The 23,724-nt window shown below is 54.4% G+C and overlaps 1 protein-coding gene across 1 annotated transcript; it reads right to left on the reverse strand.

Annotated features, from left to right (window-relative positions):
• Positions 1–1,538: 1,538 nt before the first annotated feature.
• Positions 1,539–22,488, reverse strand: ATOH8 (atonal bHLH transcription factor 8). Its single transcript, XM_068679636.1, has 4 exons — positions 22,472–22,488; positions 21,425–22,123; positions 10,625–10,816; positions 1,539–3,106 (listed from the first exon to the last, which is right to left on the reverse strand). Exons 2-4 carry the CDS (start codon positions 21,869–21,871, stop codon positions 3,101–3,103), a joined length of 645 nt encoding a protein of 214 aa, XP_068535737.1. The 5' UTR covers positions 21,872–22,123; positions 22,472–22,488; the 3' UTR covers positions 1,539–3,100.
• Positions 22,489–23,724: the final 1,236 nt, after the last annotated feature.

Here is a 23,724-nt window from a genome sequence, read left to right on the forward strand (position 1 = left end):
CTGTTCTGCTGGCTTTATGTCAGTACAGTCCCACCACCTGTAACAGAAAACCCTTGAATGAAAGAATAATCTGGTTTTATGGGACACACCGATGGTGGCTGCTGCTGTGAATGGTCTGCAGTACCCTGAACAAGTCTAGTGTGGGACTGGTGGTGGTGTTCATAAGATGGCCCTCACCTTGGTCCCGTCTTGGCCAATCTGGTCCCGTCTATCCTGTCCATACCCCAGCAGTCCCAGGAAGCAGATACATGAATTTTTTAACCAGAAAGCCCCCAGCTTTTGTTCAGGGTCCCCTTTGCTCGGGAACACATCACCCCTCTGGCCCATGGTGGGTCCCAGTTGGTCTGGACGTCACAGGACATCGGCAGCGGTGACCCACCAGCTTCCCCTGTGCACCCCAGGCTGGGAGCCAAGGCGGTTGCTTGTTTGTCAGGAGGGTGACAACACGGAGGGTTTTGCTTTTCCAGCATGCTAACAAACATCGTCACCACGTTACTGGATGAGGAGAGCGATCACCTGCCGTGTTTGCTGGGCAGGAGTGAGGCAAGGTCAGCTCCCTACCTCGGCTGACCCCAGCCAGGACAACAGAGCGTCATCTCCACCGTGGTTTTCAAGGAAAACACCAACATGTTTGTTATTCTTTGGTAAAAATTTACCTTTCTTGGTTTCAGAGCCAGTTAGTGGAGTTGTGCTGGGCTGGGACACACCGGGCAGTGTTATGGGGGATCATTGCCAGCCCCCTGGCTTTATCTCACCTCCCAGTGGGGCTCCAAAACCCAGCCAGAAAACACCTTGTCTCCTCTGGCAGAGCCTTGCTCACTTAAATCAAGCAAAATCATTCATTTTTTTAACTTCTAGAGACTTTCTTCCTGCATTTACTGGAGGGAAATGGATAGGGTGTGAATAGCAGGGCACGATTAAGGGAAGTGAAATTGGGAACATGCAAATGAGCAACTTGATCTGAAGGGTTAATGTTTCCCTCATCAGAGGGACAAACCATATTGCGTGACCTAGAGCCCCAATCACAGCCCGATGGTGCTGCCCGGCTTGTGGCTTACGCATTTGCAGCAAATTTCTTATCTATCAGCAGCGATTGAAAAGTGGGAAAAAAGGCAAATAAAGATCAGCGGTATTGTATCACCGGCTCTCCCTGCAGACCTTGCTGTACTGATAATCATTAACTCTCCCAAACTGAGAGCCGCTGCAGAGCTCAGGATCAAAACATAGTATTTGTCAAATTTACAGAAATTTAATGCATATTTGATGCTAGTTGAAGAGGGAAATGCCCGCAGTGTTTCCGTAGCCCCTAACTGCAGCATAGCCTGTGTGTGCCATGAGGAACATGACCCTTGAAAGTAAATGCACCTTCAACCCAGCACCTCGTTGGTTGAACACCCCCAGAGTGTTTTCCGTGCTCCTGTGGCCATGCACGAGTCCGTGCACTCAGCCCCTCTCCCAATTAGAAGTTAAAAAGACGTATTTAATGTCTACAGTGGAAGAAAGGGTCGAAAACCACGCTTAAGAAAGAAATACAAACATCAATCTAAAAATGTATTTTATTGGGCTGCTAATAATGAACAGCGGTGAGGGCAGGGGGTGGTGAGCAGGAATATGAAAACCTGGGGATCTGGACACAGCCGTCCCCAGCATGCCCTGGGTATCTTGAGCATCCTCAGTGGGACCTCTCTCCTCCCCGCCTTGGGCAGGGGACGTGGTAGGGAGCGGGGGGTCACCGTGGTCCCCCTCCCAGGCCTCCAGATGCTGCTCAAGCAAGCTCAGGTTTTTGGCATGCTCGACATTCCCCTGCACATTGCTCAGGGCATCTGCTTGTACAGGGAAATCAGCGGGCAGCCTCTGAGGAGCTCAAATCCAGCCTTGCCGAGGAGCGAAGCAGGAGCTCACCTGAGGATGCTCGGCGGTGCCCTCCCAGCTCCAGGCCAGCTTCAGACCCCCTGGTGCTTGATTTACGCTGCTGTAACTGGGCTTTGAACCCAGCCTCGCTAACACAACTTTCCCTTTACTGGAAACAAAATGCGTTCATCTCCTGGGTTTGGAAACCCAACTTATTGTACTTGAACACAGAGCTCTGTCCCCCATCATTAGCATCCTGCACACGAACTGCGTTTACCTATAAAGTCTGCTTACTCCAAGCAAATGTTTCTCCATTTTTTTTTCTTTCTTTTTACTTCAATTTGAAGTGAAAGGTACAGTATAGGATTCAAATGCCTTTGCATTACACGGGTTTCTGACCACTCGAAAACCCCACGGAAAAAAAAATGCCTTCACGAAACCGAAACGCCCACTGAGCCGCCTCGCTGCGTTTCGCTCTGCCTAGCTGAACGTCCCTCTGATTTTCCTTTATTGCTTTACGTGGCACTTAGCTTCTACTTATTTCCATTTTATTTCTTTATTAGAAAAACACCACCACAGATCCTGCTTCAGCTCTCACTGCGTGTCGGTATTGCTGCCCCGCGGAAGGTCGGGCAATCACCAAAGAGGCAGAAGCACGGAGCAGCTCCGAGGAAGGCGACAACTTGGGGGCTGAAGCCCCACGCGCTGTGTCCCAGCTCGCTCCCACACTGAAGGCTGGCTGCAGGGCTGCAGGACGGGAGGACTAAGAGGGAACTCGCAGAAGGATCCCAAAATTTCCGAAAATTCCCCGAGAGCTGGCCAGCCCACTCGCCACGATCTGAGCGGCGCCTCTGACTTCTCTTTGGCTCGAGGATTTAGCGTTAAGGCAAAAATAAGACACAGTGTAGAAGCTCCATCAAATCTTTGGCACAACAGCAACAACAACAACAACAAAAAACGACTGTACACATGAGCTGAGAGGGGAACATTTCCCAGTTAAGCAAAGGGAAAAGTGCTAAATAAATTGCACGTACTAAAAGGTGGCTGGCTTAAAAACAATAAGAAGCATCGTCGTCCTTTTTGTTTCCTTTCTGTTCCAGAGATGAAGAAAGTTCCTTGGCCAATCGTCATCTCGAAAAGGGGTTTCTGCAAAAAAGCTGCTTGCAGTCTTCATCTGGATCACGCAACCTTTGCCAAGAACAGATGTAACTCTGGCTGGAAGCTCCTCCGAACCCTCCCTTCCTGGTTATTACTCCTGGAAAGAGAAAGAGGCATCGTCAGAACAGCAAACACGTGCCGTCCTCGCACGAACGACCCTGGGTGACGCACGCCGGGGTTTCCTTGGGACTCACTGACCCACAGTGCAAGCTTTTAAGAGTTTGGCTTGTAGAGCATCACCGTGTAGGTGTCATGACCGCAGCCAGAGTTCATAGAGCGGAGGGACTGGGAGAAAGAGAGGACAAGGAATGAGAAACGATGGCCAACGCCTGCTTTGGAAAAGACCTCTGGGTCCATTTTCAGTTTCAGAAGTCAATCTCTGCACTACAAAGGGAAAGCAAGCGAGCTGGGCAGCCCGGATTCGGGCAGGAGATGGGGTTTATGGTGGTATTTTGGTTATTGGATTCATCCCCACGCCTCAGCCCGCAGGAGAGGCCGAGGCAGGTGTGTTTGGGTAACTGCATGCAGTACTGACAGCTACGGCCAGGTTCGCAGCTGCCACCGGAAAATGCACAGCTCCAATGCGCAGCAGCTCCGGGCAGGGAAAACCTCATCTAAACCCCCTCTGACATTAAAATAAGCCCTGCGAATATCCCACAAACAATCGTTAGCATACTTCAAAACACAGTAAAATCCTTTGGGCCTGCTCTTTCATGAGGTCACATCGCAGTTGGCCAAACTGCCTTCATCACGTGGGCTCCTAAATCCTCCTTTAAGTAACTGAGGAATTTAGAAACTTGGAAATCAGATCTTGTTTTCTGAGCCCAACCACCGTTTCTTGCTTTTCACCAGTGGATTTAAGAGCCTTTTGGGGTGCAGTGCATCCCTGACGGTCCTTTGGACACGGTCATCAATTCTCCGGACAGACTAGTCATCTTGCTGACCATCTAAAAAGGTCAAACTCCTTAAAGCTGGCCTCAAAAGCATTTTTTTTTCTAAAGCTGGCTTGTTGCTGTACTCTTCCCCCTTTTCCATTACTGGATTTTGTAGCATTAAGGTAGAAAGTGGTGGGACTCGGTAGGTCAGCTTGATGGTTGGACTTGGAGATCCTGAAGGTCTTTTCCAACCCAGATGGTGCTATGATCTACGAAGGTTTTATTAAGACATCAATGTTTTATTTTATTAATACTACAATTAGGGTTGCTGCTTGGGAGATGACCCATCCCAGGTGAGCATCCACACTGGGTTAGGGGAACGGGGGACACAAGACCCGCCCCTGCCACCCACTCCTGCCAAGTGCAGACCCTGGGGAACATGAGCTCACCCTGCGGATTGGCACACACCAAATACAGAAACTCAGCTCATTACTGCAATTATCATCAATGATTTGGTGTCTCCTTACTAACACACTACCTAGTGCTGCCCTGAGCAGGAGGAAGAACTGCCCCAATTAACTGGGACTCGGGATTTTGGGTAAATGAGGGTTAGGTGTGAGAATAATAAACAGCCTTGTGTATCGCAAACATTTGTTAGGAAATGCCTAAAACGAGTTTCCAACAATAAATAATGTATATTAATGAGCTGCAAAAGAAATGCTGGTTGTTTAATTCATCACACATGGAAAGAAAAAGAAGAAAAAGGAGGGAAGCGACAAACACTCTCTTTAACAGTAAAAGCCAGCAGAGAGACACATCCCCCGTCGCTGTCTGGGACAGCAATCCTGGCGAGCAAACCCCTTCCCACCGCAGGAAGGAATTACCCCGCAGGAGCAGCCTCGTGCCCTCATCCAAAGCCACCAGAGTCAGAGGGACTCCGGTTCCCTCTCTGGTGCCTCGGGGGCTCCTTAAAATGCTGAATAAATCCTGCCTGATACTGTAGCTGGGAAAGATGAAGAGAAGGAGGGGGTGACCAAAGGCAGGTCGAGGTGCCGCAGCCTCGGGATAAGGGACATGGGATGGAGGCTGGAGGGAGGGAGCCCTCCGTGATGTGCTGGAGGAGCTCAGCAGTGCCATCGGTCCCCAGGGGCTCATGGTGGGGTGTGCTGGGTGGGAAGGGGCGCCTTGCCTCTCCCCCACCCTCTCCCAGTCCAGCCAGGAGCTCCAAAGACAGATTTATTCAACGGGGTCTGCTTTAAACTAATAATCAGAACTCCCCTGGCTCTTGAATTTGACAACTGGCCCAATGACCTTGGTGAGTTCGCAGCATCCCGGAGCATTTCAATCTCTATAAATCAAAGCACTGCTGGAATTGAGTCAGCCTTTGTTCCCGGGCTTCTCCCGGCTCCTCGAGTCACATTTTCCTTTTGCTGCCGTTACCTGATAGCTGCGGGGCAGATCTCGCCCTATCCCCTGGGTAACACAGCACGGAGCCCACCACGGGAGGCAGGCGCTGGAGCTGCTCGGATGCCCCTTGGAGCAAAGGATTTGGTGCTGTCGTGCAGCAGTGGGGTCCCACATCACACCCCTTGGGCAAGGAAAACCTCACAGCCCCGTTAATTCGCTTGGTCTGCGGGGAGCCCTCAGCCTTCCACCTCTGCCCTGGCCACATTTGCTCTTTGGGACATCTCAAAGCAGGATCAACGAGCACGGGGCAGGGATAACTCATGGGGGATCCAGCTCCCCTCAGGGACCCTCCTGCTGTCCTGCAGGCAGACAGACAGACAGACAGACGGACGGACGGGGAGGGTCGCTGCTCTCCTGTGGTCCAACTCCTCCCCGGGGAAGCAGGCTGGCTGCCTGCCCGCCTGCAAGTGTGAGCGGGGAAAGGGAGCTATTTTTAAAGAGGAACCTCGGCTGAGTCAAACTGCAGAGAAAGGGAGCTGTGGACCTCATCACCAGCCCCCCCGGCACACGGGACCACACCAAGGGTTTATCGATCACGCTGTGATAATCAATATCAGCTGATCAATACCAGCCGGGACCGGCCGTGCAGAGCATGGCTGGGAGCTGTGGCTTTATCTCAGGGCTCTGTGTAAATAAATCCCGAATCCTGATGCAGAGTTATAGAAAAAATATGCTCCAAGCAAGTGGTTTCAGTGCCATACGAATGAAGCCTGCCGCTACCATTTCTCTTTTACAGCCTTAGCCCCAGACTTGCTCGCTCTGGCAAGTAGCTGCGCCCGCAGAAAGCGCTGCTCCCGACGTTTATTTCAGTGGGAACAAGCGTTACCTACAGTGGGAAATCTGCTCTGAGCAAAGTAGCAATGAGGCGGCATCAAGGCATGGCAGAACACCACAATAACTATTTCCTATAATGCAATAATTACATACATAACGTGAGCAATTTCGGTGCAACAGACTGCAACAAATAGAGCGGCTTTTCATTCCGTGTGCGCTCCTATATCATTTAATTATCGGGGAATATATACATATATATATATACACACACATATATATAGCATCTTTAATTTTTAATTCCTTGCGTCTGTGCGCATCCACACACACACACGCAGGCCCGGGGACTCAAAAACCCAAGAAACTAAATTCCAGCCGAAAACTTTTATTGAGCTCCAACTGCTCGCCTGTTATTCATAACCCAGTTTCCTCTCTCACAAAGAGACCTTTCGCATGTTTTTTTTTTTTTTTTTTTTTTTTTTCCTTCTGCCTTGCTAACAGCTGCTCGCAGTGTTGTATCCTGAGTGATGATGAGGTTCTGAAAGTGTTTTTTTGGAACAGATGGCCAGGAGAGAGCCGGGGAATGTGCCAGCAGCGAGCTGGGGAATGCGCCAAGTCCTGCAGTGACTGAGTACTCCGGGTTCCAGCTCGCGTGCCTTTCCCCTGCCCTCTGCCCCAAGTGGCGCCAGCAGGACTTCCCAGCTCGCGCTCCGAACATCTGGAGTCTGCGACTGCCAGAAGAGCCGGGGAGAAGAGGGGGGGGCGGTGGAAGCCAAAAAAAAAAAAAAATAACACACACACAACCACCCAACCCAACCACCCAGCCCTCCCTCCCCGCTCCGGCTCGGCTCCCATGCACGCCGCGCCGCTGCTGCCGAGCAGAGCGACCGGTGCAAAGCAAAGAGGGGAGGTTTTTTAGGGGGGAAAATGAGGCTTTTTTTTTATTTTAATTTTTAATTTTGACTTGGAGGGGTTTTCTGGCTGTTGTGGGGAACGGGGTGCTTTGCGTAGGGTTTTTGTTGGGGGTCGGGTGCTGCTCCGTGTTGACCCAAGGGCTGTGGTTGTGCTGCTTGGTGGGGAGGTGGGGGCTGCCCCATAGCTATGGGGCAGGGAGCTCTGTGGGGCTGGGGAGTGCAGCTCTGCACCCTGATCCCTAAATACCCTAACCAGACCAGTTAAGGCAGCCATCCTGCGGGGCAACGGGGGACAGGGCTGTGAACAGTGTCCCATAGCAGAAGCCCCACAAAATCCACGCTCGAATTCGGGTGATGCTGGGGACAGGACCCAAGCACAGCCCCATAGGGACTCAGGGCTCTGCTGGGGGTGCCACAACCTAAATCTCCATCGTGATGGGACTCCTGCCTGTGCTGTGAAGGCCAGGGCTCGGCCCAGAGCACTTTTATAACCAACCAAAAATGAAGAATGTCTTCAGAACCCACTGCTCCCTCCCCCCATTCAATGCAGCTTATTTTTTTTAGGGAAAAGACATTTGAAGGCCTTCAGTTACCCCCTTGGCCACTTATAAATGAAATCTCCAATCACCAAACACCCTCGGTCAAGTCTCAATTGCAACGACTTAAATCACTCTATACCGGCAGCTAGGACTGGGAGGGGGATTTTTTTTGTTTTTGCTTAGCCAAAATAGTTGGAAAGGCTAACGCCAACTTTTCTAATTAACACAACGGAGTGGAAGGGGGGGGAGAAAAAAAACACCCATTAAGTTTCCTATTGCAACAGCAGCTCAGTCTGCACAGCAACCTAACGTTAGGGATAGCAGATAATTCGGCCTCAAAAAACAAAGCACAAGGCGACACGCCATCCAGCAAATGCAACATCTGGAGCCCCGGCCTGCCAAAACAAACTCCAACCAGCTACTTTTTTGTGTGAAAAGCTCACGGTGCCCAGCACGCTGTGATCTGCCGGGGAGCTGAAAGAGAGGGAGATAGAGGCAGGGAGAGATACAGCAAGAGGGAGAGGACAGAGGATCGGGGCGCTGCCACCGGAGCAGCGCGGTTGAAGCACCGGAGGTCTGCGCTCCGGCTTGCTGGGATTTTATTTTTAAAGCAGAACAAAAAGGGAAAAACAACAACAACAAAAAAAGCCCCAAAGTCGATAATTCAGAGGAACTGCTCAGCGAGCAGTGGTTTCTGAGACCTGATTAAAACCACACAAGGGCTTAGAAAAACGTGCCGATTTCCAAATTAATGAGTGTGCGGTGATTTCGGGCCAAGCCATTGTATCCTCATCCAGCCGCCCGCGCAAGACCCCCCAGGAGAGACATCCTTTCACACCACCTGACATCCAGAGCTCGGATCCTCGCTGCCCAGTTATCCCAGATCTATAGCCCTGCCCTGACATCAGCCTTTCCCAGCCTCGTGCCCACTCAGCCATCCATCACTTGGCTCCAAGTAGAAAGGGAGATACCTTAAGGGGCGTCCCCTCAACCCTGGCTTTGCATTTTCTCTCTCCTGGGACTTGCTGACTGCTTGGGGTTCCTCCATGATGCCTACTGGTTTTGGCTTCATCTTCAACTGAACATGCTCTTGCCCTCACCTGGGCAAATTCTGCTTAAAATAAAATGACTCCTATCAGCAAGGGTAATCCACAGGCTCTCAGGCTGCCCAGACAATCCTCAACTCAGACTTTCCTATATGGCAGAAATACATTTGCAAGACCCTTTCCAGAAAGAAAAGCAAGGCAGAGTCAGGACTGGGATCCTCCCTTGGGGCCAAAGCCCAGATTTCCTTTAGGAGAGGGTCTTTGGAGAAGGGTGAGGATGGACATCCTGGAAGGATGAGAAGAAAATGCAGATTGCCTGCTGGTGACGCTGTTTCTGGGGCTGGCGGTGGCCTGCATGGAGGCAGCACGGCTGGTGCCCCGTGAGAATTTCATTGTTCGTATGCTCTCGGTAGGCTCGGGGCTTTTCTCCACGCACACACTTCGGAGAGAACTGTAGAGAGCAAACGCCATAAATGGAAGGATTTTCATTCTTAATTTATTTTTTTAATTAAGGGTGGGCCCAGCCCTAACCCTCAGATGTGAACACCCTGGGATTTGGAGCTGTCTTAAATCTGGCTCGGAGTTTTCCGTCTTGAAGCTCGCGTCGGTTCGCATAAGCCAAGACAATGAGTCTCAGCCCACCGGGCACCGAAAGCCTGAAAACCACCCCTGAGATCCGCCTGTAGTGGGTTTACTACCGCTACGAGTGCCATACAGGATGCTCATCCTCCTCTTTGTCCTATGTCCCACGTGGGGATCCACATCCCAGCTCCCTCCTCCTGCCCTGGGGTTGGTGGCACCACACCAGGTCCCTGGGATAACACCGCCCGTGGTGCCGTGGACTCCCAATTTCAGACCAGGGACCCCACAATGACCCCCCAGTTTCAGGCCATCCCCAGACCCATCTCCTGCACCTCCTTGGCCACAAGCAAGGAGGACCACGTCTTTCTGTGCACATCTCGCCTGGCACTGCTGCTCCGGGGGCATAAACACGGCCCGGGACAGGCAGAGGAAGCGACAGGGAGTGTGCTATTGTGTTTATTTATAAACTGAGCTTCTGCAGGATGATCTGTTGGGCTGAAGAAGAGGAAGACCAAGGAAACCTGCCCAGATCGGAGGCAGACCTTAACGACACCGGGAAGGAGCCTGCTCCCCAGCTTGGCTGTCCATTCATCCATTAAAGTCCCGCTGATTTATTATCCCGCATGACAAGTGAGCCCAGAAAGCAGGGGGAAGTTCAATTCGAGTTTACAAAACTCTTTTTGTCATAAAAGCCCGAACAAAGACATCAATCACTCCTTTAATTTACCCATGTCACTTTCCAAGAGGAAAGCTGGCCGAGCGCTCCGCTTCCTCCTAGCCCAGCTTGATGATGATTTCACCTAATTGGTTCAGTGTTAAGTAACCTAAAGGAATGCGATGCGTAATTAGATTTAGCCTTGTTTCCTCAAGATACCCACATGTCCTTCAGGTCGTACATCTTCCTAATGTGTTTATACGTCCAATGTCTCCATTAGCTGCTTTTTTCCTTTTTTTTTTTTTTTTTTTTTTTTTTTTGGTGCTGTTGTCAGGCAATTTTCGCAGAGATAAGTGTTGGATTAAAGCAAACAGAAAACACAGCCGGGCGATGGCGTTTTGTGCTCTCCAACAGGCGGCTGGCGGCTGGTTTCTTTTAACAAATAACCGCCACAAGACAACGCTAATAGGATCATGCCCGCGTTAAAACGCGCCGGGTGACTAACGAGAGGAAGAGCCCGGCGCGGAGCACGGGGAGGAGAGCAAAGCTTTTGATTAGAGAAGAATGCAGTTATTGCGAGATCAGACAGAGGAGAAAAAGCGAGAGCTGAGAAGTGGGAGAAAGACGGGGAATAAAGAGCGGGGGAAATTTCAAAGGCTGAGAAAGGAAGGAAATCTCTTTGGATTTCTTTTTTTTTTTTTTTTTTTTTCCCCTTCTTTTGTAACTTTTACCGTTATTTGGGGGGCGGGGGGAGGCTGTAACATACCTTCCTTTTTTTAGATCTTCCTTCTGCTTGTAAGGTCCTAGTGCACTGCTCCACGCATTCAGAGAAGCTCATGTTACTGTGGTCAGCGCTGTAATCCAGGTCTGCTAGTCTGGCCAGGGAAAGGATATAGTTACAGGCTATTCTCAAGATGGCCAGTTTGGACAACTTTTGACCATAAGAATAGCAGGGAACCTAGAAAGGGTAACAGGGAAAGAAAAAAAAATTAGGCCAGATAAACAAAATACCTCGCTCGAAGCATGACAAAACAACTGTAGGTTATTTTCTTTGCAGCTTTTAACACAAATAGGAGCTCTGCTGATACGCGGCCATATGGTCCCAACAGGTTTTGCAGAAGAACTCCCCCGCTGATCTCCGCGGGAACGGAGCAGCACGATCCCTCTTGATTTCAGCAGGGCAGTTCTGCTGAACACGCTGTGGCAGGATACAGCCCAGGACGCCTGCCTGTCCCTCGGCTGGCTTTTCAGAGGCCAGACCCTATTTTTTTTGGAAACCTCAGACCCCCGTGCCTGCCCCTTGTTTGCACCGCGTTACTCGCCTTGAGTAACTGAGTGGCTACAAAGCCATCGGGGCCCGGTGGAATAAGGTACCAATGGTGGCATAAGGGACACGTGTCACAACCTGGTGCTTTCGTGCTCAGACAGTGCTGGTTACAGCTTCCAGATCTGCTCTGCAATTCCTCCCCTGCCGCCCCACGCTGAGCATCTGCCGAAGCACCCGTCACGTTGCCCCTCTGGAAGGACCCTCACGATATCTGATGCAAGTTACCTCTTTACCCTTGAAGATTTTTAGCGTAATGTGAAACACTCAAACGATTCAAACTAAACAGCATGTGTCTAAATAAATGCACGGTGTACATTTTCTGCTGCAGAAGGTTTGATTGCCTTTAGATCACGATCCAGCAGAGCGCTACATGTGCGCTCAATTTCAGGCACGCAACTTCGACGTGTCCAGCTTTAAGAGAAATCTTCCGAGCTCAAATAGGCCTGGGGCCCCCTCCGCTAGTTTGCAAAATTGCTAAAGGTCATTCAGCCTTTAATGCACAAGAGTCTATTGCCTACGGGAAACTGGAGCCGGGCGTTTATCTGAAATCCATCCTAGCCGCCCGAGCTGTCCGAGCGCCCGTCAATCTAAGTTTTCATACGACATCAATCACCGGAATGGCCGGGTGTCCCTCCACCATCTGCCTCCATTCCAGCTTCCATCCTCCTCATCCCTCTAGGGTGTCACGCTCCGCTTACGGCTGGAGGTTTTTAATGCCTCCTGCCTCACTCACGCCTGAGCTTCTCTTTGCTCCGGCAGGCTCATCCCTGGAATCACGTCCCTGACTTCAGGTAAGGCAAGGCAGGCTCTGCCCCTCCACTAACCCCACAGCAGCCACACACAGATGCCAAGGGAAGGGCAGAACAGCTCAAACATAGTATTTCCCCAAATACTTCCCATCGTCTCTCCTGCCCCTTTTCCAAAGGAGAAGACCTAACCTCCTTAGCTGACTGTCGTGTGGAAGCCATCCCATACCCGAGCACTCTTTTTGCTCTCCCCTGACCCTGCCCTAGTGCTGTCATGTCCTTTGGAGCTGGGAGGACCAGAACCACACGCAGTATTCACGTTGTGGGTGCTCGGCATCTTTATCTAACAGATGCTGATGTTCTCTGCTTTATTTTCTATTTGCTTTATTTTCTATTCCTTTTCTGATCACTCCTGATCTGCTCAGAGGCTATCATTTCACATGGAAATCTGGTATGGTTTTTCCTTTATTCATCATTTTAGATGTACACCACTTCACCTGCCACGTATTGCCTGGTCACTCAGAGTCATACGGTCCTTCTGTAGCTCTTCTCATCCTTGCTGCCCCCAACAAACATCGATACCTTTGCTGAGCATTGCCAGCAAATATCCCATCTCGCTGCTCACTTACACACAACACGCAGACACAGCTTCAAGCAGGGGGACCTTTGGGGTCTCCAGCCCCACTCCTTGCTCGGAGCAGGGCTAAGCACCAAGCCAGGATCTGTTTCACCCACCCGTGACAGCCCTATTTCCCTACCAATGTTCCCTGCCCTTCCACCAATTCCTGATCATCCACGGGAGAGTCCGAGCTGCTTAATTTCTCCAGCCACTTGAAGGGAGGAGCTCTGTCATAACGCTTACGGAAATCCAAACAGCTACATACCAGCTGGGTCACCCTTATCCATGAGCACGAGGATTTTAATGGAAGAATGCCACTGACCCTGTGGGCCATTTGTGATACAGCTGAGGTGCCCAGCAGAAGCTGAGCTCTCCAGAAACAAACCAACAAGCTTCAAAGAGTCTTTTTCTGTACGTATAATCTCCTACTGATACCCCCGAGGAGGCCAGGAATCTATTTATCCTCAGGAAATACCCAGTGCCACCACTGCTGTGGCCTCAAGTGGCATTTGCATGGAGCAGAAACCTCTGCTGCTAACACAACACCGAGAGGAACATCTCATCTGCCTTCAGATGGCCATACCTGGCCCCAGATGCAATAAGCTGAGGGTTATTTTGAAAGCACTGCTTCGGGCAGCAGGAACACCCGAGCCTCTTTCGACACCGATGTAGCAAGAGCAGTGGAGATCCCAGATCAAACGGCAGCGGGGAAGACCAAAGCAAGGCGGAAACTAAAATGGAAAGATTCAGTGAAATGTGGGAATAATTTCAGAATTAGAGCAAGGAGGAAGTTAAATCAAGTGGAAGGAAAAGAGACCACGAAGTCCTTGAGGCTGATGCACAGACGCTGTCCAGTTACAACACGAGAAGCCAGGCGAGCGCCTATTCCCCTCATCTGTTTTGCTCTCTTTTCCTTTGTGCTGCCCTTTTTTAATTATTATTATTTAAAGAAGAAACAAAATCAAAACCAAACTGCTTTGTGGGGCATGCTTGCCGCAGATTCCAAGAAAAGACCTCAGTGTTAACAGAGTTGACCAAGCCCTCGGCTGGGATTACACAACCCCGTTTCCCACACGCTGCAGCAAAGTCCAAACTGGAGCTGCCCCGTGTGTGCACGGGAAGAGTTTCACCTCAGATACCACAGCGATGGGTGCAGGGCACGAACATTAGGAGATAAGAGTTTTTTTTGCCATGGTAACGGTGTTAGAATAACTGTTTTGTAGGAACCCTCCCTGTCTTGGCTCGGCTCCTGCCATTTGAAAGCTTCCTTTTGAATTAAACATGGGAAATTGAGAGAGGAATGAGCCACTTAGTTCAGATCCAGATCCAAAGCTTCCCCGAGTGTGTGTGTGTTTGTATGGGGGGGGGGGGGGGGGTGAAGAAAGCAAACTTTGGTTTGGGCCTTTCAATAGCCCACAGACAGCAGCAAGGAGGGGACAGCTCTGCTCGGGTTGAGCGAAGGGTGTCGGTGACACACCTGGATGCCAAGAAATCTTCAAAATTCAACCCAAAAGAGACTGAGTGTATTTGAAACGGGAAAAAAAAGCCTGAGGTCAGCATGGACACGCAGGTACCACCCTCCCAGCTCCCAGGGGACCTGAGCTATGCGGGTCTTCATCACGGGCAGGTGTCTGCCACGCTCCTGGGGACTGATGAGCCCTTCCCTCCTGCCTTCCTCCCCTGCTCATCACGTCAGAGCCCAACAGGGAGAGCTGTGAAGATGGGAGCTGACAGGGTTTGCTCAGAACCCAGGGGAAGCAGGGGAGAGCTCGGGTTCCCCTGTTGTTAATTAAATCGTTTCCCTAATCTGACCTCATAGATTTTCAGCAGCGCAGCTCACCGCCCTGCCCGCAATATTTGCGATGATTAAAAGGAATTAGGAAGGGGCTGCAACTGAAATTTCACACTGATCCGAAGGAATGTGGCTGTCTGCTAGCAAGGAAGGGATGCTGGCACCTTCCTCGGCTTTGGGAGACCAGCAGGGACCAGAAGATGCCCGCTGGTCATGGCAGTGGGGCTCTGCAGCCTCAGGGGCCTTATCAGCTTTATCGGGCTAAAGCAAGACAAGATGCGTGCTCTTGAGACAGATTCCCAAGCAGAAGAGCTCTTTTTTTTGGCAGGAAGATGGGACGGGATGTGACCTAACAGGTCTCTTCCATCCTTGACGTCTGCGATCAGAGGCGGTGCCCTGGGAAGCCCAGAGATGCTCCCTTTGAAGTCCACGGGCCGTCTGCCAGGCACTTCGCTGTCATCCACCAGAGACACGAGACGGAGTCGATTCCCACCCAGGGCACAGGAGAGGATCCGGGGGGATGAGGTTGGGGATTCCGGGGGAATTCAGCCCCTGGGCTACGGCAGGGGGGACGGGGAGGCAGACAAACGCCGTGAGCTAAGCCCTCCTGACAGCCGGCTCCTCCGCAGCACGCCGTGAGCTGCTGAATCTACCTGCCCTCTAATTCATCTGTTTTATCTTTACGCTGGGAGTTAAAACATGCCAGGCCCACCCCCCAGGGAGAGAATTTGGCTGCCTCTTCCTCCCATCCTTTTGGGGCATGCAGCGCAACTTCACTGCCTCATTGTCTGTGCGGCGCCGCGTGCCAAAAATATTTCCAGAAGGTTCACATAAATGTCCGGTGCGTCATAGCCCTGGCGTCCTCACATCGCTCCTTCCACCCTGGGAGGAGCTGGATGTTTGCTGGGGTGAAGGCACCTCAGGGACATGTGGCAGGTTGGGACTGTGGGAGCTTCTCCTGCCTCTGTCACCTCCGCAGGGCTGGCGTCCGCGGAGCTACTGGGAGGAGGGGGAGAGATTTACGGCCTCGATTAAAGGCTGAAGGCCTTGTGCAGAGCATCACCGCTTGGTTTCGAGTCATGTTACTTCCTGGAGTAGGTTTGGAGCAGGTATTTTTCTTTCTGTATGGTTTGGGGGTGAATGCATGTGGGTGCTCGTGCCGGAGCCCCCTGGCACAGCGGGCTCTCCGTGGGTGGATTTGGTGGTGACAGGCACCACACCAGGGAAGCAGCCCATGAAACAAACCTATGAAGTGCCCAAAGCCAGGACCCAGGAGAGCCTCAGAGCAACACCCCAGAGGATGAACCGTGATCCCATGGGCTCATCATACACCTCCTGTGATGTACAGCTCCTGGACGGGGTCTTCCCCAAACACCGCTCCTCCTGCCCACGGAAGAAGCCGCCACTGATGTCTGCACCGAGCAGGACCTTCAGAGCCCCTTCAAAGCAGAGCTTTGCACCCAGCAGGCCTGATCCTGCGAGCTCTGTGGGGAAATGGCACGGCCTGCAGGGGAGCGGCCTTGGATGAGGTCCCAAGCCCCAGGTCCCGTGGGCGTCGCGGCGTCGGGTGCTCCGCAGCTCCTTATTTCGGCCAGCGCCGGGCAGCTATTTTGTGCCGTCGGTGTGGGAGGCTTTGTCTCCCTGCCACCAGCGAAGCACCCGGCGGCCAAAGCGAGCTGAAAAACGTCAGCAAGAACAAAAGCAGCATCGCTCGGGCGGCAGCACCGGCCCCGACCCAGGCGCCTGCTCCTCTCGGGTGGGTCCGGGCGGTGAAATAACCGCGCTCCTGGTTCGCTCCCAGCCCCTGGCTCCCCCGGCGCTCGCATTGCAGGAACATGAGTTCACTCCTTGGAGCGAATGAATTGGCTTCCTCCAAACAAAACCTAGGTGTGGTGCTGGGTGAGTTCACCCCAGGGATCCCTTCCAAACAGCAGTCTGGTTAACGCTGCCCTGGGCCTGGCTCCGCTCTGGCTTGGATGGTCCTCCGGCACCGTCCCGGGATGTTTTACACCCTGAGAGCTTCCTGCACATCCTCGGAGCAGGCAGCACAAACCCTCAGCATCACACATGAATAATATCACACTGCAGCAAAGCCTTACCTTACTGGAGGCGCTTTGAGCCACCTCCCAAAATAATAACTACCCAGAAAGGTATCACAGGAGAGAGCTTGGGGCTATGGGGCACAGCAAATCTCCTCCAGAAGGGACCACCCCAAGTGGGGAACGCTTTATTAGGTGACATTTTAGCAGGGTGGCTGTCACCTCTGCCTCTGAACAGGCCAAATTCTGCTGGGGAAGAGGAGGCCAAGCTCCACCGAAGCTGCAGCCACCAGCCAGAGCTGGGGTTTTCTTGCTCCCTTGTCCCCAGCAGAGCAAACTGGGACCAATGTGGGACACATCGTGTTGTGAAACCAGAGGTATGGGGCCAAGGAGATGCAGGGCAGGGACAAAGACCCCGGGGGACGTGCTGCAGGGTAGCATCCCACCTCCCCACCACCGGGCCTGCAGCCTGGAGAGTAATTTGAGAGTGGCTGAAGGCCGGGAGCAGGGGCTGGATGCGAAGCCCACTGGAGGAAAGCGGGCTCCTTCCTCCGATTTCAGCAGGAGCCGTAAGAAAACACAGAGGTTAACGCGGGGTGGCGGCGGCAGGCAGAGCAAATACCTCCCGACAGCAACGGGGTTTGTATCAGAGGATAAAATCAGCAAAAGGAGCGAACAGGCCTCCTCCTTGGTGACATGCAGGCATTGTTTGCAGGAGTTTTGTCCTTTTGTCTGGGCTCTCCCTTATTTTCTCTCTCCGTGCATTGCTCCAGGCCAGTATTTTGTCATCTGTTGTGGCTGTTAAACCCCAGTGCCTGCCCACTCTGCCCCGACCACGCTCTAAATAACAGCAGCATCCCTCTGGGCTGGCTCCAGTCACCGAGCCACCCCGGTTAACGATGGCAAGGCACGAGGGATCACGGGGGAAGCGGTGAGTACAAGATGATGCATCCCCAAAACAGTCTCAGGCTCCGTGGGTTTGTGGTGAAGGCGCTGCTCAAGCCGCAGGTCCTGCCTGCATTTAGTGCCCAGCTTGCTCCTGCAGCCCCCTGCAGATGGCTTGCACCAACGCCACCCCATAGCCTTGGGGCTGCTGCTCCTGATGTCCCACCAGGCTCCCAGAGGGAGAGAGCGGGGTCTTTTCTGCCCTGATTTAACTACAAGCCGCAGCAGCCACGTGCATGCCAGCAGCTCCAAGTGAAAGGATGCTACTCAGGGAAAAACTCAGCTCCAGCAGCTAAAAAGCCCCATAAAACTCAAAAATATCCCCAGAGCCCACAGGAGTGCAGAGAGCGAGCCTGTCAGCTGCTAAAGCGGAGAGAGCCCTGGTAATGCAGTGGTGAAAAGATTTAGGAAAACGCCGATGCACTTCAAGGGAAAATAAATGCCTGCGGACACATTTGCTCCCGGCGCAGACCCCGGCTCTTTCTCGAGGAGGAGCTGGACAGCAGTGCTCCGGAGAGGAACCAGATGTGCAAGCGAGCAGATCGGAGAGGCTGCTGCGGGTGTCTCCATCCACCGAGGGAGAGTTTGCTGCCACCTTAGGGTCTGTCGGCACAGCTGAGAAGCGCGAGCGCGACCCTGGTGCATGCGAGGTGCTGGGGGAAGGGTTCTGGTGGTGGGGAGCCCTCCAGGACACGGTGCAGGAGCCTGCAGGGCAGTGCCTGCATGGATAAACAAGGAGGTGGACAGAGGAGTAGGGGCAGCACCCAGGAGGGGTGCTCGGAGAGGTGTCTGCACTCTTTTTGAGGTGTTTTGGAGCAGGCACACAGCAAGGCGGTGTTTTCCGTAGGGAAGCACGTTGTCAGCCTTGAGCCCTCCACCAGCAGAAGACCTTGAGAAATGACACCTGGGGGAGTCAGGGAGCAAAACCATCTCCAGGCTGAGATCTGAAGGTCACCAGTGCGAGGACTGAGAAGGGGCTGCATCTCAGGAGCACTTTGGTCCTGCTTCCAGCATCGTGACCCTTATGGTGAGAGCTCCTGGTTCCTGGTGGCCGTGACACAAAGCTGTGAGGACAGTGGCCATGGCACATGTCCCAGCAGCAGGCTCTGCCTTCTGGAGCCGGCAGCCACCCATCCATCTCATCTCCCACCTCTGAGGCGAGCCGGGGACTGCTACGGGCTCAGCAGCACAGCTGGATCAGCCTCTCCTTGTGTGAAACGACTGCGGTCGGCTCCCCCTCCACCATAAACGAGGACAACAACAACAAGAAGCCTCCTGCCATCTGGGGAGCCAGCCCAGGCGAGCTGAGACACGTGTGCCATATGTACACAGCTGCAGCACACGGGGACGCCGCTGCCGCCTGTCTGCCCGGCACGCTGCGTGCCAGCCGCTCGTTTTGGGGTCGGGAGGAGAGGGCATTGTGCTGTGATGATGCCTTGCCCTTCCTCCTCCTCGCCTGGCATGGTCAGGCACCCTGCAGCTTGCCCATAGTGGGCCCGATCCTGATTTGGGTTTCACCTTTTGCAGCAGGGTGGGGAAGGGGATGAGGTCCCTGAGGGTGCTGGGCGCTGCGGGATCCTGCACCCCGATCCCTGTCCCGGGAAGGGGCACGGGGCTGGCCGCACGCAGCCGCTGAGCTCCTCGGAGCTCTGTGGGGACGTATCGGTTTCAGAGCCTCAGGAAAAGGCTCCCAGCTGCTTAAGAGCCTGATCCGTGCTGACAAGGAAGGGACGGAGGAAGAATTGAAGAAGGAGAAGCAAAGCGAGCTCTGCGTGCAGCCTCGCTGGCTGACAGCATGTGGGGATTTCATCCTGTGCGGGGCTGAAAGCTTTTTGTACGCCTGGGGGTGTGAAAAGACAGCAAGAAAAGCCCCCTTTGGGTGTTCATCTCCCAGAACGACCCTTGCTGTGCTCTCACTTCTCAGCCCTGCTGGCTGAGAGGTGGCAGAAAGCAACGTCCCCGGCTCTGACCTGCTCCCCAAAACCTCGCTGCGGGCGCGGATGGTTTGAGTGCCAAGCCAGCACCGCGCGGGCGTGCGAGGCTGCTGCCTGTCACCTGATGTCACGCACGGCACCAAGCACGCCGCTGCTGGCAGCCCGGCCAGAAATGAATCCAAATGTCACCCTCCCGGCCGGGACGGCCAGCCCACCCCTCAGCAAACCGCTCGGAAAGCCTCGCAGCGGAGGTTTCCTGGAGAATGATCGCTTTCTCTCCGCAGGGCGAGCACAGCCCCGCCACTGTGCTCCGGTGCCGACCCCTGGAGACCGGCTTTCATGGGAAGAGAGGACAGCAACTTGTTCTCCGGGCTCTTTGGGCTCCCAGCTGAGTCCAGGGCTGAAATGATTTATGGAGACAGGGCCAAGGCCAGGAATCTGAGGCTTTTCAAGAGTTGCCCATTTCCCAAAAGAGCGCGGCTTTAATTTGTTGCTTGCCTGACTTGCGCTTGAGGCTCAGCCTAGAACAAGATTGCCAGTGATTTGGGAAATCAGTGCTACTTCCCCTTGCGGTTTTGGTGGTGTAGATGGCTGTCCATGGAGAATTAGACTGACACTTCCAAGCGCGTTTCACGCAGTCGCCAAACAACCGAGAGAGGGAAGCGGCTTACAAAAACGAAATCCACCCGGCCTGGAGCCTGCATTTACAAGGGGCAGTCTCTGAGCACCGGAGGTAACAGCACCCAGCGTGTCCCAGAGTGCTGCGATTACAGCAGAAGCTGTCAGATCCCAGCGCCACGTGGTGATTAAAACTGCTCTGATTCAGATGCTCGTCCTGACACACGGCCCCAGCCTGCGCTGCCTGCCAGGTGGGAGCTGCAAAGCTTGCAGAGCTGGGTGCTGGGGCAGGATTAATCCTCGGGGTGCAGCAACCCAGAGGTCACTGGGATGGGCTGGAGACATCCCGGAGAGAAAAGGAGATGGGAACAAGCTGAGCCCTAAAGCAAGCAGACTCTGGGAATAGGGTCAAAGCTGGAAGACGGTAGCCATAAACCTGCCCGTGGGGGTCTGTGAGCCCCCCGCCTGCAGAGCTGCCCCCACTGGACCAGCCTGGGATATCTGATGCTCAGCATCTCCCCGAGATGCATCTGCAGCCCTCCAAGCCCTGCACACCTCCTCCTTCCCCAGCACCTGGATCAGTTCTGCTGGCAGCTGGCGGCACAGCCGGCACGGCTGGGGTTGCAGCCTGACAGCAGATCCTCGGCCAGCAGCAAGCTGCTGCGGGGTGCCTGCCCACAGAGAGGTTTATAGGGCCCTAGTGGGGTCGGGCACTGATTTATCCCCACGGGGAAGGCACAGGAACCTTGACGCCGGGGCACGGCTTTGCTTCCTTCCCCAGATCCCCCATTGCCTTCCACGTGCCGGGGAGGTGATGGGGATGGAGGGATTTTGTCCAAAACACTGTTTACCTTTCGGAAGCTCCACCCTGCCAGCGAGAACGCCCCTATTATTCATTCACGGGAGCCCACGAGGGTTTTTCAAGACCTCTCGAGGAGAAAGCCCGGCACTGTACACACTTCAAGCAGGCGCTATAGTAAAGATCACGGGAAACTAGCCTGGAAGGGAGCCCAGCCTAACTCAGCTGTCACACTGAAAGCTTCAGGGGTGGCTGTGGGAACCCCACGGGGCCTTAGGGGCGAGCCACCCTGTGCAAAAATCAACGTGGGGGCAGCCCACCCACCCTAATAGCAGACCTAGTGAGTCCACGTGCTCCTAGGGCAGGAGCATCACCCCGACCTGCAGTTCGGGCACACACCTCCCTTCACCCTCACTGTTTGCTCAGAGGGTTTTTTTGGGGGGTTTATTTCATTTCCCTCTGTTCCGTCCTGCCTCTGGGGGAAAGGTCCCAAAGTTTCCAAACACGAGCAAAATAAAACCCCCTTATTTATCCATATTAGCATAGATATAAGTAAGCTTGGGGCTTCCACGCGTTCCCAGCCCCCCCTGCACCCCACACCAGCCTCTCCTCCCGCATCCCACCTCCCTCCCCGCGGGGCTGCGGCACCCCGAAGCGGGCTGGCAAGCGGCTGGGGACGGCAGGACGGACAGCAGCGCCGGGGACAGACAGACAGACAGACAGGCGGGCAAGCCGGCCGGCAGGTACCTGCTTCCTCAGCGCCTCGAAGGCGGCGCTGATGGTGTGCACCCGGGTCCTCTCCCGGGCGTTGGCCAGCAGCCGCCGGGTCTGCTGCAGGGCTTTGATCTCCGGCGACACTCCGGCTGCTTCGGAGGCTCGGGGCCGCGGGGAGGCAGCGGCGGGAGGCGGCGGCGGAGGCCGGGAGGCTGCGGCGGAGGCTGCGGGGGGCGGCGGCGGCGGCGGAGCGGAGGCTGCGGCTCGGAGCGCGGCGCCCCGCGGGTCCCAAGCGGCCGTCGGGGCGTCGGGGGGAGTCGGGGGGGCTCGGAGCCCCGGCCTCCTGCCGCTCAGCACTTGAAGCTGGACGCGGAAACTTTTGCAGCTGGGCTGCTTGCGCCTCAGCCGCTTCAGGGAGCCCAGCTCCGAGGGGCAGAGGCGAGGCCAGGGCTCGCCTTCGCTCAGCGGAGTGCTCCGCATGGCGCACGGCGGCGGCGGCTCGGGGAGGTCGGGGTCGGGGGTGGGGGGGGGGAGCCGCAAGGTTGAGCCTCACCGCTCCGCTCCCGGGGCCGCTGGCTCCCCGTGCCTCCAGCCTCCCATCTGCTCCCCCCTCGGGCTCGGCGGGCAGGGGAGCCCCGGCTCTGTCCGTCTGTCCGGCTGCCTGCCTGGCTGTCTGTCCGCTCGCAGCGCCGGCAGCCGGCCCGCCGCCGCCGCCGCGGCGCAGATGAGCGGCTTTAAAGAAACAGGAAGGCTGGCTTTTTTTTTTTTTTTTTTTTTCTCTTCCCAAAACAGCTGTGCTGCCAATCTCCTTTGTTCATCCCCCCCCCTCTTCCCTTCCCTTCCCTCCCACCCCACTCCCACTTTCTTCTTTAATCTCGCCCTTCCAGGCGATGGAAGAGAAATCCTGCCCCCCGGAGCCTCGCCGCGACCCACACCGTGCGCGCTCTGCGGTTTATTTATTTAATTTTTTTTTCCTCACCCCTCTCCCTCCCCGGGGAAATCGGGGATTTGCTTTGCTTGCCGACACCCCCCCCCTACACACACACACTCTTTTCCCTTCCTAAGGCTCGTTCCCCTCACCGAAATCCCGAGCTGCGAGCCGGGGGGTGCCCGGCTTCACGCCGCCTTCCCAGCCGTGCGCGGCGGGATGGGGAGCGGGGGAGGCTCCAGCGCCCTCCCGGTCCTCTCCCTTCGCCCCTTTGCCCTTCGTGCCTCCCCCAAAAACCTCCCTCCTTTGGTTACCGCTCTGCTACCGACTCCAGATCCTCCTGGGAGAATTACTCTCCCGCAGGAAGAACAGGGCAGCCGCGACGAGGGGGGGAAATGCTGCTGGCTCCAGCCCCTCCTAAGTCTCCTGGAGGGGGGAAGCAGCCCCGGGGTGGCAGGGATGGGGTGGGAGAGGGATGGAGAGAGCAGGGGCTTGCCTGGGGTCACCGACAGAGCAGTGGCAGAGCTGGGGATGAGCTGTGTGCCACAGGAGTGTAGGAAAATGTGAGTAGGAAGGGACCTCAGGAGGTCCTGTGGCATTTTTAGGGGTCTCTGCACTATCTGGGCACATGGCTTCTGTTTTCCAGTCACTTGGAGTCCCCGGAGATTGTGCCATATTGAGAATCAATGGGCTGTAAGCTGTGAGATGTTTGAATTCCCTGCTGGAAAAGGGATGTTGGTTCCTAGCCCTCCTCCATGGCACACATGTAGGGGGAGCTTCTGGTGCCCCAGCTGAGGTCCATGAAGCAACACGAGCTCTGCCTGGTGGCTCAGGTCCTCTGCTTTGTGCTTCCATGGCCAGGCTGCCCCAGAGCTGGCATAACAAGGGGAGACACCAGAGAAGGTACACCGAGTCCTGGTTCTGTGATGGCCACGCCACCTCCTCCACGAAATCCTCTGCCCAAGGCACCTCCGGAGTTTGGTTTTCTGTTGTAGAAGGACTTAGGTGAGTCAGTTGAATTCAGAAGTGCCTGACCCTCAGCTACTAAAGCCCCGATGACCATTTTCTCCATCTTTCTCCTCCGACCTTCTCTCACTCTCCAAGATGGGAGCCAACAAAGGGATTCATAATTGACCTGGTTTCTCCCAAATGTCCTGCTGGGTGGCAGTGGCACCAACCCTGCCAGCAGGCTCTACCTGCATTGTTCAAGAGGTCCAGCTTTCAGAGGAAGCTTACGTTAAACATTCTGAGGCTCTTATCACAAGAAGGATTAAACCCAAGACCTTGGCCAAATTTCAGTCTCAGCCATTAAATCCTGCCTCCCTAAAATCCCCTGCTGTTCTAGCTTGACTCTGTGGATCAAATCCATTTGGGATGTAAATAGGTGAAGCCCATTCCAAACAAA

Source organism: Anas acuta, chromosome 4 (assembly GCF_963932015.1).
Source record: "Anas acuta chromosome 4, bAnaAcu1.1, whole genome shotgun sequence".
NCBI lineage: Eukaryota > Metazoa > Chordata > Aves > Anseriformes > Anatidae > Anas > Anas acuta.

Excerpts from the sequence above, each read along its gene's own strand:
- ATOH8 (XM_068679636.1), bottom strand. The coding sequence starts at position 21,871 with ATGCGGAGCACTCCGCTGAGCGAAGGCGAGCCCTGGCCTCGCCTCTGC. Across the intron at positions 10,817-21,424 it reads TCGAGGCGCTGAGGAAGCAG|GTTCCCTGCTATTCTTATGG; the intron begins GTACCTGCCGGC and ends TACCCTTTCTAG.